General features: G+C 50.7%; 2 protein-coding genes across 9 annotated transcripts in view; one reads left to right on the top strand and one right to left on the bottom strand.

Annotated features, from left to right (window-relative positions):
* GADD45GIP1 (GADD45G interacting protein 1) overlaps positions 1–10,301 on the bottom strand; it is an 82,212-nt gene extending 71,911 nt beyond the window's left edge. Inside the window, exon 1 of the mRNA XM_050770750.1 lies at positions 10,294–10,301. The gene's annotated coding sequence lies outside the window, so the exon portion shown is untranslated. The remainder of the gene's footprint in view (positions 1–10,293) is intronic.
* The window catches only part of NFIX (nuclear factor I X), a 101,558-nt gene that overhangs the window by 25,984 nt on the left and 58,025 nt on the right, over positions 1–17,549 (top strand). For 5 of the 8 annotated variants that reach the window (XM_050770376.1, XM_050770382.1, XM_050770377.1 and 2 more), the window contains exons 1-2: positions 2,723–3,070; positions 3,409–3,940. In XM_050770376.1, the coding sequence (XP_050626333.1) occupies positions 2,867–3,070; positions 3,409–3,940 (736 nt within the window). In that variant the 5' untranslated portion in view covers positions 2,723–2,866. Of the gene's footprint in view, positions 1–1,605; positions 2,415–2,722; positions 3,108–3,408; positions 3,941–17,549 lie in introns of those variants that run through there. The other 3 variants (XM_050770380.1, XM_050770383.1, XM_050770378.1) reach the window with 3 other exon arrangements.

Raw genomic sequence — 17,549 nt, 5'->3', positions numbered from 1 at the left:
TCCCGCTCTCCCTGTCTGCAGCCACATCCTTCCTCCTCTGCTTTTCCTTTCATATCTATTTCCTTCTTACTGCATTTCAAAGGCCTCAAGCATGGCTGCTCCCTAGCTCTTACTGGAGAGACCCCTTCAGAGGTGGGACTCCCCTCCCCAGTGCTCACCTTTTCTGCCTACTGTGAGGAAGGTCCCAAGCAGAGGACCAGAGCAGGAACTCCCTGGTGGGTCTCTTCTCTGTGACTTGATTTCCCCCAGGTGGCCTGCTTTTGGTAGAGCCCTTTGCTGTTTTTTGTTGTGTCCTTTCTTAGCTCTTTGCTTTTCATTTGGGTTTCTCATTTTATACTTCTGTACTTTGCACTGCTAGGGTTTGGGCCCTTTAGTCTAAATTGATTTGGGAGACAGGTAAGAAAACTAATCTCAGGTCAACTGGAGAGGGCAGATCCGGAGGAAGTGAAGAATTAAATGCCTGTGCAGTGGTGAGGGGCGTTGGTCAGATTCCTTGCTTCTGCTCAGAGGTAGTGTCCATCTTTTTGCCTTTGTCACTTCTCCCCGGGTCTGGCTGTTGTTTGTGGCTGCGTGTAGAGCTTGTCAGGCGGAGTGCTGTGACAGGAGGCTATTTTAATAAACTGTTGCAGTTTCTCGAGCCGAGCTGTGTTGCGTTGGCATCCCTCGTCACCGCTAATGGAGCGTGCGTGGCTGGGTGTGGGCCGAAGGAGGAGGCTGAGCTTGCTGGGGGAGAAGAGAGGGACGTGTGGGGTGGTGGCCTACCCCTTGTCTGAGAGTGCTCTTTCAGCAGCCAGACCGGGGGGCATCACAAGGTGGCAGTACCCTGGGCACCAGATCCCTGCCCTGGAAGTACTGCTGGCATGGACACTTTCTGAGCTCTTTCTTCTTATTTCTATTCATAGCACCGCAGGCTTGTGTGTATGTGGCCGGGGAGGAAAACTTCCACTCGCCCCTGTGTGCTCCATAGGAAGAAAAAAAAGAAAGAAAGAAAGAAATAGAAACAGAAAAAGAGAGAGTGTGCAGGCCCGAGAGAAAGACTGAAACCAAAACACAGAGAGAAGGCGCAGCTGCTTCCCCAAGGCCTTCTGGGGCTCCCGCCCGCCAGCCTGCCCGGAGTCAGGCCTTTATTTATTTATTTTTTCAGGCTTAAAAAAAATTTCTAGTCTTCCACAATCCCAGTCCCCCCCCATTGCCCCACCCCACCCCCAGATTTGCTGGGTGGCTGCTGCCAAATGGACCCGAGTGGGAGCCTGGAATGAAAAATTCATAACTGCTGGACTTTGCTTGTTCATTAGACGTGAACTTGTCGATTGGGCAAATTGTTTTTGGTCTCCAACTGCCGGGGGCTCTCCCCACCCTCCCGGCTCGCCTGGTTCCCTCCTCCCCTTAGACGCAGCCATTGGCTGCTCGTGGATGTCTCTTTGCCAAATAGGTGGATCCTTCTCTCTCTCTCTCTCTCTCTCTCTCTCTGTCTCTTTCTCCCCCCCCCCCCTTTTTACTGGCTTGGCACAAGCAAATGGATGGGGATTGAGCCTGAAAGGAGAGAGAGAGAGGGAGTTTGAGAGAGAGAAAAGGAGCAAAAAAAAAAAAAAAACACCCCAAAACCCAACCAGTGCGCACACACACGCGCACACTCACACACACGCCCCATCCCATCCACGTCCTCCCTCGATCCTCGATCTCTCCCTCCCCCCCTTCTTCCTTTCCTCCCTCCCTCACTCCCTCTCTCTCTTTTGCACGCGTCTGCCAGCAACGGTCTGCAGCCGGTCAGAACTCGTCCTCTTCCCCGGGAATCTGCGAGCTCCCCCTTTTCCTCCGATCAGGCAGCTCGAAGTTTACACCCCTGTGCCGCTGCCAAAGCCGAAAGCCTTTTTCTTCAGCTGCCGCTTTTTCCCTCCTGGGTTTTGTTTTTGTTTTTGTTTTGCACGGGGGTGGGGTGGGGTGCGTTGTTGGTTGCGGGGAGATGGTGGGAGGCTGGTTTTGATTTTTAAATTTTGCATTTTTTTCTTTCTTTCTTTTTTTTTTTTTTAACTGGAAGAGGATGCACAGGGGAAGAAATTGAAAAAAAATTTGTTGGCTTTTGTTTACCTGGCGTGTGTGGCAACCGGCTCGCTCCCTCTCTCTGCTTGCTATCCCTGACCTTTCTTTCTTTTTGCTCCTTTTCAAAAAAAATATTAATTTCCCCCTTCTGTGCAATGGAGCATGGGGGGGGGAGGAGGGGGAAGGGTTTGAGAATCCACCCAAGCCCAGCCCCTATTCCCCAGAACACCAATAATAACCCCCTTTAAAACATTTACCTTCCTCCCCTGCTCCTCCTCCTCCCCCCTCCCCCCACCCGCCCCCAACTCACAACTCTGTTGAGTCCAGAATCTCAGAATCGGGCGTTGGGCTTTGCCGGGTGCTTCAGATCAATGGTAATTATTTAATTTTTTCCAGTTTTATTTTTGTAAACAGAAATCAATTATTATTTAAACTTCAAACAAGCAAACAACCAAAAAAAAAAAAAAAAAAAAAAAAAACAAACAAAACCGAGAGAGCCCATCCTTCTGTCACCTGACTGAGTGGGAAAGAGGGTGAAGGGGTTGTGGGAGGCTGGGGAAGGGGTCGCAAGAAGACCCATGTAGCTTTTAACCCTAATGTGGCCGAGACAAGCACCTTATTTGTGCTAACAAGAAGTGTTTTGTTCATTATTACTGTGATTAACATTAGTATTGGTGTCGATAACAAAGCTGAAATCACATATTTAGGATTTAGGTCTGATTAAAAAATGCTGGGGTGGATGTTCCAACTGGATCAGGAGAAAAGAAAATGAAAACAGCCTGGGGAGAGGGAAGCCTGATCTGTTTCCTCACTCGCTTGCTCGTGGATGTCATTTTCTCTCTTCTTGGGGGCGGCCAAAAATCGACCGGTGTCGGGGACCAGAGGCGGCCCCGCACGCCCCCGCGTGTGCGTCCACGGGCGTCTGTGCAGACGGACATTGCGCCGGGGCGAGCTGACAGGAGTTCACGGCTGCGATAGAACATGGAGATGTCATGGGCGCGACAGAGCCTGGCGGGGATACCAGCAGCGTGTGTGTGTGGACGGCAACGTTGTCTGTGCGCGTGTGTGTGAGTGAGTGAGGGAGAGAGAGAGAGAATAGGTGTGTGTACAGGCTCCCGGTGCCTCTGTCTGGCTGCTGAGGCTGAGATGGGAGCAAGCGGCTGGCGAAGCTGGTGGTGGCTTCAAACCACACTTTTGTAGAACAATTGCAAGAGAAAATTGTTGGGGGGAGGGAGGAGGAGGAGAAGGCGGTTTTCCTTGTGCCCCCCCTTCTAACGCTGCTTTTCTCCTTCTCTCTTTCCCCCTCATCCCGTCTTCCCCTCCTCCCGTCCTCCCTCGCCCCGCATGCTCCCGGCTTGCCGCCTGCAGGATGAGTTCCACCCGTTCATCGAGGCACTGCTGCCTCACGTCCGCGCTTTCTCCTACACCTGGTTCAACCTGCAGGCGCGGAAGCGCAAGTACTTCAAGAAGCATGAAAAGCGGATGTCGAAGGACGAGGAGCGGGCGGTGAAGGACGAGCTGCTGGGCGAGAAGCCCGAGATCAAGCAGAAGTGGGCATCCCGGCTGCTGGCCAAGCTGCGCAAGGACATCCGGCCCGAGTTCCGCGAGGACTTCGTGCTGACCATCACGGGCAAGAAGCCCCCCTGCTGCGTGCTCTCCAACCCCGACCAGAAGGGCAAGATCCGGCGGATTGACTGCCTGCGCCAGGCTGACAAGGTGTGGCGGCTGGACCTGGTCATGGTGATTTTGTTTAAGGGGATCCCCCTGGAAAGTACTGATGGGGAGCGGCTCTACAAGTCGCCTCAGTGCTCGAACCCCGGCCTGTGCGTCCAGCCACATCACATTGGAGTCACAATCAAAGAACTGGATCTTTATCTGGCTTACTTTGTCCACACTCCGGGTAGGTCGTTCTCAACCATTTTTCCCCCTCATTTTATTTTACTTGCTGGCATTTGTTCTGTTTATTGTTCTCTAATTTCCAAGCGATAACTCGCCGCGGGCCTAACTGGTGTATGCCCGTCCTGCCGGGCCTGCAACACGTTCTATGGGCCCTTTTCCTTTTTCCTGTCTTCTGTCTCCCCCAGCCTGCTCCATTCTTTCTCCTCTGCTTCCTGGCCATGTTATTGACTTTGTGCATTTCCATCGTTGGAGGACTTATCTGATCAGAAAGATGCTGCAGGTCTTAGGATTGGGGACATGATGCCCCCAGAATTATCCATGATGGTGAGAGTTTGAGATGAACAACAACAACAGCACACCAATAGTTGCTCTTATTAAAATGAGTCAGAAGAAGTATTGAGGGGCAGGTACTAGTTTTCCTGCAGCTTCACCTCCAGTCCCAGGAAAAACTGGTTTTGGTACAAGCGGGATGGGCAGGAGTTGGTGGAGAGAAGGGGCATGTGAAACCCCGGGAGATGAGACTGAATGAACAGAAAAGAGGAGAGAAGACAGTAGTGGGCAGATTCTGCAGCCTAAATACTCAGGCGGGAGCTGTTTGGCTGGGATTTGGCTGTCAGAGAGTATGAAAGTAATTTGATTTCATAGAGAGTGAAAACAAGCACGAGATTCCTTGAGCTCTTTCCCTTCTCCTTATTTCAGCTAAAGTGGCAAGGCCTCAGGATGGATGCCCACAGCCCTGGCACTCTGCTGGGGAGCAGAGAGGCTTTCTCGGGGCACAAGCATGGCAGGGAGCAGCACTGCTGTGGAAGAGGTCTTAAGCAAACAAACAAACAAAAAACTCTGTAAAATCTCCTTTTCCTTTTGTGTTCCAAGTAGTTCTGCTTCTCCTCTTCGCTTTTCCAGTTTTACCCTGCATTTTGGGTCAGGGTGGTTTAGTTCTCCTCCTCTGTTCCTTTTTTTCCCTTACCCTTTCCCTTTTTATAATTTCTTTCCGCTTTTGTTTTCTTACAAATTGAAACAGAGATGGCTGGTTAATTTTTAGCCTCCACTCAGCTACGCCCAATTTACTGCCGCCTTTGAAACCTAAACGGGCGGCACTCTGTGATTAAGCAAGGCAGAAGTGTGTTTACATTATGCCCAACCAACTTGTAATGAGAGGGCTACCAAACCTTTCTCTGTGTGTGTGTGTGTGTGTGTGTTTCCTTTCCACCATTCCAGTATTTTTTCCCCTTCATTTCCCTTTTTCCTCTCTTTATGCGAATGTGAGAGAATGTGGCTTAACTTCAACTCTCGCAAAGGTTGTTTCCCGCGAGTGTGTGTCTCTGTGTCTTCCTTCCTGCCCATTCACAAAAAAGAAAAGCAATTCACAATGGCTATGGTCACCCCCTTGCCTGTTTGGGAAGTTGGGAGGAATGATATCTCTGGATCCAGAAATAAAATTTGGGTTTGGGGGTGCTTTCAGCACTGCGTCAGGAATGTAATCTAGATTAGAGTGCCCTGAGTTTATATGTTGGAGAACTGTGGAGAGGAGAAGATGGTATTGGAATTCTTGTCCTGAGAGGTTGCTTTGGTAACTGGTTAGAAGCAGGGGACACCACTCTCACCCCCCAAGTCCCTACCTACTTCTGTAGATCTTTCTAGGCCTGCACCCGGCCCTGTGTGACCATCGTGACCCGTCATACTGAAGGGCCAGGGGCCAGTCATTCCACCTCCCTTCATCTTGAATTTTTTCTTTTTTCTTTTTTTTGGAAAAGAGACTAAGAGGGAAAAAAAAAGTTATCCCCTCATTCTCTGTCTATACAGCAAGCCAAAGTGGGAGGGTGTGTGCCTGGTAGTATTGGAGGTGGCTGGTGGCTTGCAGAAGGCTCGGAGCCTCGAGCTTACCAGCGTGGCCATCAGGTACTCCTGCACAAGGGGATTCTGCACCTTCCAATTTTAGAACCAGGGGCTCGAGAGCATCTAAGATGAAAATCAACACTCATCTTCCTCTGAGCTGGCTTCCTCCAACCCCACTCTCTGACTGGATCCTTGTAGCCGAGTTGTTTCCCTGGCCTCTTTTATTTTAGGCCAAATTCTTGACTGCTGCCAGCGTGGGGCTAAGGTAGGATGAAAAGTATGTGAGGAAGGAGACCGTTTCCTGGCCAGAAGAAAGGCCCCCCATGCCTCCCTGCCAGCTTATGAGATCATTCGCCCAGGAATATGAGCGAATTCATACCCCATTCCATGTACCCAAGGCCACTGCTCTGGGCTGGGGCTGAGGCCGAGTCTCCTCTACAAAAGCAGAGTAGGGAACTAAGGGTGTATTCTATATTATTCAGGCCCCAGACTCCAGATAATTTCAGTGAAGGTAGGATTTTTCTCACTGGAATTGCTTTAGTTTGAGCGTGCCTTCCTGAAGTGAGTTGGGGCAAGTTGGTACAGCTCGGGTCACCAGTGGGCCGCATCACTTGTTCCTCTTTGGAGTTGGGTTGGGTGGTCTTGAGATGGAGCAGAACAGGCATGAATTCCTCCTTGAGCTGGCCCACTTTGCTAGAAAATGTCTTCTGTGGCTGAGCCACCAAACAGCATCGATCTGTGGGTACCACTTTATCCATGCCCATGCCTGCCAGACACACTCAGCAGAGTTGCCACTTGCTCCTTCCTTCCAGGATGATAAACTGGGGACAGGGGCTGGGATGGCACAGGCTTTGGACTCTGAAAGAAGTGTTTTTCCTTCTCTTAAGATAGGGCTGAAGAGCCAGATCTGGGCTGAGCTGGGGATCCTGGGTTTGATGACAGTAACATTGATGTGGTAGCACATGTGGGGGTGTGGCTTTGCCCCTAGGTGCCATTGTCACCCATGGCCTTCCTGGGCCCTTGTTATGTCCCAGATGAAGCTTCAAGAGTTGACACGTTTGAGAGGGATTAAAGGACGTGTGTTTGGCGTCGAAACTCCACTCCCAGAATACTGGGTCCAAATACAGAATACTAGGTCCAAAAGCCTGCCATGAGGCTGGCCTTCCTGCTGGGAAGAAGTCTCTCTGTGTGTTTGTCTGTGTTTAGGAAGGGAGGTTGAAGCAGGGCAGGGTCAGAAAGCACTGCCTTGGGGAGGAGGGTATCCATTTCCTGGTGATACCCTTCCATTCAAAGTGGGTATCCCAGAACAGGTGGCCGGGGACGGGTGAGCTGGGGAGGGCCAGGAGAGAGACCTCTGCTTGTGTGAGAAAGGATGGCCGAGCTGGCCTAGAACTGCTGCTAGAGCATCTCCAAAGTTTCTGCAGCACTCTGAAGGTGAACCAGTGCCTTCAGACCTTCCCTGACACCTAAGCCTTGGTCCTAGGAAAGAAAAAAAAAAATCTAAAACTAATAAAATACTTGAGCAAATGGAACTGTCAGCATCTCCCTGTCAGATCCCTCCCGTGGGCCTGCAGCGGAATCCCCACAAAGTCCAGGTATTTGAGTGGTGGCTCTTTTCTTTATCTAAACTCTTTAATGATGGAGAGCTTCCCACACAGAAGGAACCCCTGTGCACACACCACTAGTGCCAGCAATCACCAGATCACGGCCAATCTCAATTCAACCATCCTCCCAACTGCCCGCCCACGCTGAGTTATTTAGAAGATCCAGGCATTATAGCTTTTCATCTGTAAATGTTTTTGTGCACATCTCTAAAGATAAGGACTCTTGAAAAACTGAACCACAATACCACTATTATACCCATTAAAAATTTAGCATTTTTTTTTTTAGTATCATCAGAAACCTGGCTAATGTTCACATTTCCCTAATTATCACTTAATTTTTTTTTTTTTATAGTTTGTTTGAATCAGGATCCAGATAGGGTCAGTCCTGCATTGCGATGGGTTGATCAGTCTCTAAAGACTCATCATAATTTCTAGGTGGTCCTTCGCCTCTTCTTCTTCCTTAGTCTTTGTTTCTTTTCTGGCAGTTGTCATTGTTGTCGTTGAAGGAACCAGGTTGTTTGTCCTGTGGGGTTTCCTCAGCTGGACCCTGCAGGCAGCACTACCCCGGGTGATTCCGTGAGTGTGGTGCTCTGAGAGCAGATTTGGCCTCCCCACTCTACCTTCAGGTCCTGGGACAGCTGAGCTTGGCCTTACCTGTCGCAGGAAATGGGTTAGACCCTGAAGATTTATCTGAGTGAACTTTTTCACCTGTGGGGTTGCCTTCTCAGGTATGAGAGCTTCCGGGTTTTGGCACTTTAGTTTAGGGCTTGGGGCTTTGTAGCAAGCACTAATTTTCAGGTCTGAGGGAGGACTGCCCATCCACGTCCTTCCTTGGCGGTGAAAGGCATTGTTCAGCTGTGTCCATGCTGCCAAGACAGGGCTGGTGCCAGCGAGGTCCCCCAAGCCTGTGCTGGGTGCCCGACCCAACTGTTGGCTCTGGGGCTAGTTATGTGGGAGGGTCCACAGGAGCACCCGCCACTTTCTCTGGGTCCACCCCCACCGTGGACCCTGTGCCGCCTCATCCATTGCCTCCTTTTTTGAGGCCCAGAAATGCCACTGGTCTACGTCTTTGAGGCAGCGCCATCTGGTGCCAGGGCTGACAAAGACCGCGGGGCCGTGGAACTGACGCCTAAAATTAGCAGGATCTACAGATTATCTTTTAACCGAATGTAGGGTCCCCTTTAGAACATCCCGGAAGAGGTGTCACTGTCATTCAAAGGTCAGATTTGGTTGTAAAATTCTTCCATTCTTCCATGTCTAGCTTGTAGGATGGTTCCAGGGATTAAACCAGCTAATATGTAAAGATACTGGCACATAGCAGGACGGCAGCTGCTGTGATTGGGAACAATTGTTTTGATTTAGGGAGCCCAAGGCTGACTCTCTGTCACCTTTACTTGTTGGTCTTTCTTTTCTCTTAAGGGATGACCCAGGTGAAAGCTGATTTTTCTGTAACAGGACAGCATTTGAAATACCAAAGGCAGCTCTTATGTCTCCCTTCCACCCTTCTCCCCAGGAAGCTGTCTCCTCTCCAGCCTGAATATCACCAGTCCCTAATGCCTCCCACATTTCACAGCTCCTAGTGCCCTTGCCATTTTGGTCACCACCTCCTGGAGGCCCTCTGGTTTGTTTTGGTCCCTCTGATTCATAAAATTTCTGAAACTGGAGTGTTCAGAATTGAACACAGAAACTCCAAGCATGATCAGATCCTAGCCAGCCATGGTGGCTACATAATTTTCAGGGCCTTCCAGCTACATACTGTGCAGGGCTCAGTGCAAAATGAAAATGTGGGGCTCCTTGTTCAAAATTTTTAGGAATTACAGCATGACATCAGTTAGAGCATTTAACCAAGTGTGGGGGGCATGCAGGTTGCACACCCGTGAAGCTGGCCCAGGCCGCCTTTGTTTCGGACATTCGTGTCTGTTAATACAACTTGGGGTGCTGGGTCTGGGTGGTGTGGAACAATGATGGGGCTCAGGCTGGCCTCAGGGGCATGACCCCAAAAAGGAGAACAGAAATGCCCAGACCCAATCCTTACGGTTGGGCTTGGTCTTATTCTCAGACTCCTTTGACCACCTGCTCTTGTCCCTTTTGTTCATAGTGCTGTCCAGCCAACCAGTCAAGAGCCCCCATTGCCTACAACATGCAGGGGGTGTCTCAGTAGAGCGCTTGCTCTGCTGGCTGAATTGGAGGCTGTGGCGCAGGGGAAAAAAGAGTCACCTTTGTCGGAGCTTGAGCCAGCAAAGCGCCGACCGTGAACAAGCCAGAGGGGACCTAGAGGCCTGATCCCATAATTATGGGCATGGTGACCAGCTGTGCTCTATTGCCGACCCAGAGGAAACAGGGCTACTCTGCAGCAGGAAGGCTGGGGTCCAGACGTGCAGAAGGACTTCCTGAGAACTTGGTTTACTTTTTGGCACTTCCAAAGCATGGTGGAATTCCCTTTATCCATGAAATGCACACTTAGTCAACTTACTGTGAGCAAGGCCCTGGCCTAGGGATTCCTAGATCTCTAAGAATAAGACAATCCTGCATGTACCCGGCAGGCTTTGGCTAAAGGCCTCGTGATATCTTCTAGAAGGCTTCTTCCCGTAGGCATAGGCATGAACCTGCAGTGACCCATGCTGGAGGGGAGGAAAGGCCCAAAGGACCTTATTTGGGGGATAGCTCACAGTGGGCTGTGAAGTGGAAGGCAAGGTCCTTCTTGGCCACCCTCTAGTGTTGCAGAGACCTGGGATGCCAGAGGAAGAGTGGGTTAGAAGGGGTAATGAGGCAAGCGCTACGTTCTCCCTCTGTTCTGGTGTCCTGTAGCAGCTGAGCAGAGAGGGGACAGCTGAATGTCCCCCTTTCTGCCTAGGGAAGAAGGTGACTCCCTCCTCACCCCTTTTTCTCTTTGCCCTGTCCGTCCTGCCCCCACCCCACCCCGCCCCTCTGTCTCAGGAGCTGCCACGCTTCAGTTATTTTATCCTTCAGTGTCCGATTCAGAAGTCTTTTCAAAGGCCCCAGCCGTGTCAGCGCGCGGTGCTCGCACAAAAGGCCTCTTTGATTTCTTGTTTGTTTTCATTTGCCAGTGGAGGGGGAGGGGGGCAGGAGAGAAAGAGCTTCTGGGTTTTAAAATTTTTATTTGGGTTGCTTCATTCTCAGAGGAGTTGGCTCCTTGGAACTCCTTTCTGAGTTGGGGGCTCAGAGTTGAGCGGCGGCCTTCTGAAGAGAGGGCTAGTGTAGGAGTGGGGGTTGGGTGGAGCTCCCAGGGTGATAGGAGGAGGTGTAGGGGTTTAAATATAGTTATTGATTCACCCTACAAACACTTTGGGCAGATCTTATGTGCTAGGCCTAAGGGTAGCCCTGCCTCTTGGGTAGAGGAAAGGTCTGAGGTGTCTGGCACATGACATTCCTCTGTGTGTTGCATCCTTCGAGGAGGACTCTTCACAGCTGTGGATTTGCACAGTTGTGAACTTTGACTTTGTTATTTTTCCTTTTTTTGTCCCAGATTTCACCTTTGAAGGGGGTTCTACTAGCATACACACTTCTTGGAGACTCAATACTTCAGAATACAGGTTGGGGTTTCCCACTCTACATCAGAGAATGGGGGAGAGGGAGCGAGAGGTTTATAGAGCAGCTAGGTGTCTTCCTGGGAATGGTGTGCAGAGGACCTGGGCCCACAGCTTGTTTTGGACTTTGAGGGCAGGTCAGTGCTGCTGAGACCCTGGTGAGTAGGGAGTTGAGGCTGAAGAGAGATGGAAGGCCACGCTTGTCCAAGGTTTGGAACAAGAGACACCCAAACCAGTGCCTGTTGGGGTATGTACCTTAACACATGTGGGCACGTCCCTACATCCCAGTAAGAAGAGGTGCAGCCTGCTGGTTTACATGCCCTTGTGGAGGTCTAATTGTCAGGGCTTGGGAAGAGAGCGCCACAGACCGAGACTCGGGCAGGTGGTCACGGGCATCAGCAACAGGGAAGTGTGCCCACTGGGTGAGGGGGGGCTCGCAGGGCCTGGTTGGCAGACGGGAGGAGGAGGCTGGGGGGCTGAGAGATAGATAAATATAGCTGATGGCATTTCTGATGATAGGTTTTTCTTGGCACCAAGGGCACCGTGGAAAACAGCACGACAAACGCCCGGCCCTGCAGGCCGCTGTCGCCATTTTAAACATGTTTGAGTTTAAGGGTTGCTGGCGTTAGAGTGGGGTCCCAGGAGGCGGAGGGCCTAGGGAGGGGAAGTTTGGCTGGACTGGACCTTACCCGCCAGGTGCCTGGGTTCCTTACTTTGTCTATAGTAGATATCTCGTACCTTGTTTCCTGGCTCTTTGGGGATTTAAAAAATATTCTGGGGCTGCCCTTTGTGGGTCTGTCTCCCAAGTGACTTGTTTCACCGCCAGCTGCCATGGCCTATCAGTAGGGGGCATCTTGGCTCTTCTCTCACTCCTGATGCCTTACTGATGACATGGCATGCCACCACCACCCCAGTACAGGGCACTTATTAGCTGTTATTTGGGGACACCCAATAACTTAAGGGGCACCTGTTTGTCCAGGCTCCTAACAACTTCTTGTCCCCTGTGGGCATGCCCTTGGTCTCTATCACCTGCTTTAATTCCATTTTTCCATTGAAGGCCCTCTATGGCTTTACCACCAGGCTAAGTCCTCTCTATGTATTAATTGCCTGAATTCTCACCCTTATTCTAGTTTTAAACCTGTGCTTCTGGCTGGGTGTGTATGCATTCAGGTGACATGCATAATGTGTGTAGTGAGGAATCAGCAAACCAGACCTGGGGACCAGGGAGGCTTCCTAGAAGACGACCTGATTGACCTGCACCTTAAAAGACAGTGAGGAATTAGCTTGTTTTGTCAGCTGACTGAGCCTTCTCGGTGTGCCTGGAGCTGATTTCCTCCTCACAATGGTTGAGTGATATAGACAGAGCAGGTATTATTATATCTACTGCACAGAGGAGGAACCCGAAATACAGAGATGTCGGGGGACTCCAGTCACATGATGGGTTTCCGGCAGAAGGGGCCGTGTTCTAGGTCACTGAGTACCTCAAGCTCATTTTGAGGGCATTGCTGCTCCTTGAATTTCATCAGGATTACTGGCTTTGGCAGAGTCTCAGAGGAGAAAATCTCATGGGTCCCCGTTGGAGCCAGTTTCATCGTTGTGGTCTCTGTCGCGCTCTAGAAGAGAGCCCAGCTTGCGGCTCAGCTCAAGGGCTCCCCCAGTGGCTGAGCATGTGGGGTGGAAACAGAGAATGGGCACCTGGCCCTGTCCTGACACTGGCCTCCCTCCCTCCTGACAGGCCATGGCTCCCTGGATCCCTGCCTCCAACCTCGAGAGGCAGCATGCTAGCATAGATGGGCTGAGTCTAGCATAGACAGGGGGCAGGTTGGCTGAACGCTCTCACCCTGCTGCAGCCAGCTTTGCTTCTTTTCATACCTGCCTGGAGCATGGGGGAGGGATCCCACCTGACCTTTGCAGGTAGAGGGGGCAGGAAGTCTAGGTGTGAGGCCAGGCAAGTTCTGCTAGACCTTGGGATTCCTGATCCTTGCACTGTCACACCCTTTTCCTGGGAGTGTCCTTGGAGTCACAGTTTGAAATAAAAATGAATGTAATTATCATAATTAACTAGGTGATCGCTGGAAGTTTTACAGTAATCTGCTACTCATTGCCTTTTTTGCTCCTTCACATTGACTCTCACCTTTACCCTTTTCTTAAAGTTGGAAAACTCTCAGGCTGTGTGTATAAAAACTCTCCTAGCATGACTAGGGCTGGGTTCAGGGAGAGGCTGGCTTACCACTCTAGATTTTCCTCTGTGTCCATGGCTAATTAGAGGCTTACCTCTCACCGTTGATACCAGCTCCCCTTGAGCAGCATTTCCCAACTGCCGCACTGTTGACATTCAAGTGAGATCATTCTGTGTCGTGGGGGACTGTCCTGGACATTGTAGAGTTTTAGCAGAATCTCTGGCCTTGACCCACTAGAAATCAGTTGCACCTCCCTACCCAAGGTGTGACAACCAAAAATATCTCCAGACATTTCTAAGAGTTCCCTTGGAACAGAATCATGCACGGCTGAGAACCTCTGGCCTGGAAGAAACAGGGATTCAGACAGAATGCCACCTGCGTTCACCTCTTGCCTCACCACCAGTTTAGGTCCTCATTTACCTTGTGTTGAATGTCGACTGAACCTCTGAGCGTCATCTGCTCCTGTGTGTCCTGTGTTGTTTTCGCTTTTCCGGATAGCAGGGCCCTGGGCTGAAGCAGTTTGGGGGCTTTCCCCTTTCACTTCCCCCTGGCTGGAACTATAAGCCTGCCTCCAAGTCTGCTACTGAGTGATTCCTCTCTGATTTTTTTGCGTAGTGGTCTCTGTGTGCTGGGGCTGCTGATCTGGGGAACCGGACAGGGGATCTGCTACTGGGCTGACCCAGGCATGTGCAGCAACTGGTGATCCTGTGAGGCCCATAGCAGACCCCAAAGAACAGCAGACGTTTGTTTCTGTAGCATGAGACACAGAGACCAGAACTGTTGTCTGGGTCTTAGTACTACTCTTTTTAAATGATTTGATTTTTTTTTAAAATCATAGTAGTAAAACACATTTTTTGTAAAAATTTAAACAATAGAGAATGTGAGAGACAGACAAATTCCCCAAACTACTGTCCTGTGCCTGAGACAACTTCACTTCACAGATCCATGTCAGTTCTTCGAATTTTTTTCATCAATTCATATATCAAGTAACTTTTAAATATAGAGGTGTCTATTTTAAGAGCAGACGGTATATTTGGGCTAATTGAATTGGCTCCATCAAGTGCCATTGTGGTCTTAACTCTTCCCACCCCCTGCCTTTTGTACCGTCGCCCGCATCATCCCAAGTGCAGAGCCAATGTCCCTGTCATCTTTTCCCTGAGGTGACAGTTTCGGTGTGTCATTCCTGGGAGGAGTGACCAGCAGGGCATGTACTGGTGTCTGAGTGGTTAGGATCCCACTCTGGGGGATTCCTGCTGGTGGTGTAACTCCGACCACAGAAGTCAGGGCCTAAGCCTCAGCCTGCCCTGAGACCCCCGCCGAGGGGGCTGCCGCTGGAGGGAGGGGCCCCTGGGAAGTATCCTGCTTGGCTGCACCTGGCTTGGCCTCTGGAGTCAACTTCCCAAGTCTTCTAGGAAGGCAAGGGCACTCCTTCGTGTGGAGCAGACCCTTCGCCAACTGGCCTGGTGTCCGGGAGGCTTCCTTTCTTAAAATGGGGGGATGAAGTGTCAGTCATGCTTCCAGGATTTATTTCATCATAATTGTTTGTTTCGGTCTTAACGATACAGCAGAGAGAAGAGTGGCAGAGGAAGAAGAGCATCCTCTCCAGGCCAGGGGTAGGGCTGTGGAAATGAGAAACCAGACAAGATGGAGAAGGAATCCAGAGAGGGCTTTGCGGCTGGGTCTGTCAGTCTGGAGAAGGCTGCTCTCCAGACAGCCGAGAGTAGGGTGACACCTGGTGACTCTTCTGGACTGGGCGGAGCTGTGTGGAACGATCAGGAGATCCCCTGAGGCAACCTGCAGGAGGCCAGCCGGGTACAGCCCTTGGGGAGTGTGTCCTTATTATGCCTGCAGATTATATCCCCATTAGTGCATAATTATTATATAATGGGCGTTATTGCATAATGGCAGTTATATAACAGGTGGCCCAGAATACAGACAGGGGGTGTAATAAGTGTATATCCTCTGGCTATAAATAGCCACCAGCCCCACACCAAATATGTGGTCACACCAGAGCCACCTTATAAATACCCGTGCTGGGCTATAAATTTCTGAGCAGTGACGTCAGCGGGCATGGTACCTAGTTAGGAGGTGGTAGGAGGGACCTGCGGCCCCACCCGGACACATGACATCATTGTTTCCTTAGTAACAGGAATGCTCCCGGGGGACCAAGTGAAGAAAGGCCTTTAAAGGGAGGAGGCAAATAGATAGGAAGCTTGAGTCAGGGGTGGGTGCTAAGCCTGGGGCTGAACAGGGTGAGGTCTCCTGGGCAGAGTCCTTAATGGGTGAGACAGGCCATCTGCCCTTGGGTATTTGACCCAACCGGAAGCAAGGCAGTAGACTCCTTTTCCTTTCATCTTTAGGGGGTCTCAAGTCCCCTTTCCTGTGTGTAGCAGATTCTGCCAGGCTTGGCTATGTGTCAGGGAGAAGAGGGGAGCTACAGGGTCTTCCCTGTCCTTCTCTCTCCCAGGTGACCTCTACAGGGCTCTGGGGCCACTTGCTTAATGGAGACCCGACTTCTGTGCCTGGTCACATCCTCCCCAGGGCATGACCGTTTCCCCTACCAGACGTATTAGGCCAGTTTCAGCCTTAGTAATCTAAGAAATATGTGAGCAATTTGATGCGGATCTCAGAGAGCCTCGTGGAAGTAATGGCGCTGAGAGATGGCGCCTGGGAAAGAAAGAGGAGACAAGGATAGTATTCTGGCCCCAGAAGAAACTATGAGGTGGGATATAATCTTTTTAGGTACATGGGAAATTGCTTCATATAGGGTGGGGAAGAACTAGTCTTCAGAGCCCTGAGCATAGAGGAGGAAATTTGCCTTTGGCAGATGAGGGGATTGGAAGAAGGCTGGATGACCAGCTCGTCCTGGTTTGCTCAGAGTTTCCCAGTCCCTCACCTTGGGAAACCCCTCAGTCTCCGGCAAACCAGGGTTGTTGGTCACCCTAGAACAGTGGTTTTCAACCAAGGGCTATTTTGTCCTGCAGGGAACATTTGGCAATGTCTGTGAACACTTTTGGTTGTCACAGTTGTGGGGGGAGGGTGCTATTGGAATCTAGTGGGAAGAGTCTAGTGCATATGACAGTCCCCCAGGAACAAAGAATCATCTCGCCCCCAAACGTCACAAGTGCGGAGGTGGAGAAACCCAGCCTTAGAGGGAGAATAAGCAGACCCTGCTGTGCGTGGTCTCTCCTTAGGACGCCTCTTGCCTCTGCTAGCAGAGTGGGCTGCTTGGCTGCCTTCCTGAATTTCTTGCAGCTCTTGTTTTCTGTGCTTTGATTGGTTGCGTTTAGGGTTCTGTGGCCTGGAAACCTTTTCTAGGAAATCGTGTGGCTTCTGAGAGGGTCTTTCCCGTGTCAAAGTTCAGAGACCCTTTGAGACAGCGCCGTCTCAAAGTGAGACAGTGCTGAAAGCAAGCCCTGCCAGGCAGTGTGGTATTGGTGTGGATCCTTCATCTGTTATTTTATAAAGAATGGAAAAATCATCAACTACCTATCCCTTATTGCCTACCAAAGAGTTTCTAAAAGGCAAAACCTGCCTGTTTTCCCTGCCTTTCAGGCCAACTCTTCCCATATAGACCTGAACGGGCCACTGTGGCTCCTGGGGCTTCCTGAGCGTACCAGTCCCAGGGTAAGAACTCATTTCCATAAAAGCCAGTTTCCCAGACCCAGTGATCAGGGCTGGACTCTGCCACCCAAAGAAGCTTCCCAAATGAAACAAATGAGGCAGAAGCAGAAGAGAGCCAAATCCTATTCTGGCACATGGAGTTTACAGAAATCTAGGTTCTAAGTGTTCTCATGTCATTTATAGAAGTTTCCGTTTAGCCCGACATATGTGAAATGTAATCATGAAAGCATAGCAGATACTGTTTTTCACCTGCCTTTATTGCCTGTTTAGTTTACTACCTGGCTGCAGTTGACTTGGCGCCCTCTGGCCTTGACCACATGCGTAGCGTGGCCAACTGGGTCATCGTTTCTGCTGGCCTCGGACAGGGCCCACAGATGAAGGCCAGGATGGTGGTGGTGGCGCAGTGGTCTGGTCTGCACCAGAGATTTGGCCAGAGAGAGGGGATCAGCTGGGCTGTGGGCTGCCCCTGGTGTGTGTCAGGCCCAACTTCTGAGTTTGGACTTGAGATTGAGGCAGCTAATAAGCATGGATGGGGAGGAAGAGCCCAAGGGTCTGCATGCAAGGTCCTGCCTGCTGTGCCAAAGGGGACTCTGTGGGGAACAGTGCTGGCTCCGAACACAAAGGCCATTGCTCCATGGAGCAATAATCCTCAGGATATTGCCAGCCCAAAAGATATGGCCAAGACAGAGGCCCCTGCCCTGAGGACAATGACCAGATTTCTCTCACTTATTTATGGTATCGTGGTTTACAAAGTGGGCCCAGCACACAGATCTCTGGGCATAGTTTCAAGTACATGCATTTCTTTTAAATTAAACACC

Source organism: Macaca thibetana, chromosome 19, assembly GCF_024542745.1.
Source record: "Macaca thibetana thibetana isolate TM-01 chromosome 19, ASM2454274v1, whole genome shotgun sequence".
Taxonomy (NCBI): Eukaryota; Metazoa; Chordata; class Mammalia; order Primates; family Cercopithecidae; genus Macaca; species Macaca thibetana.
This window is presented reverse-complemented; position numbering and strand designations above follow the sequence as displayed.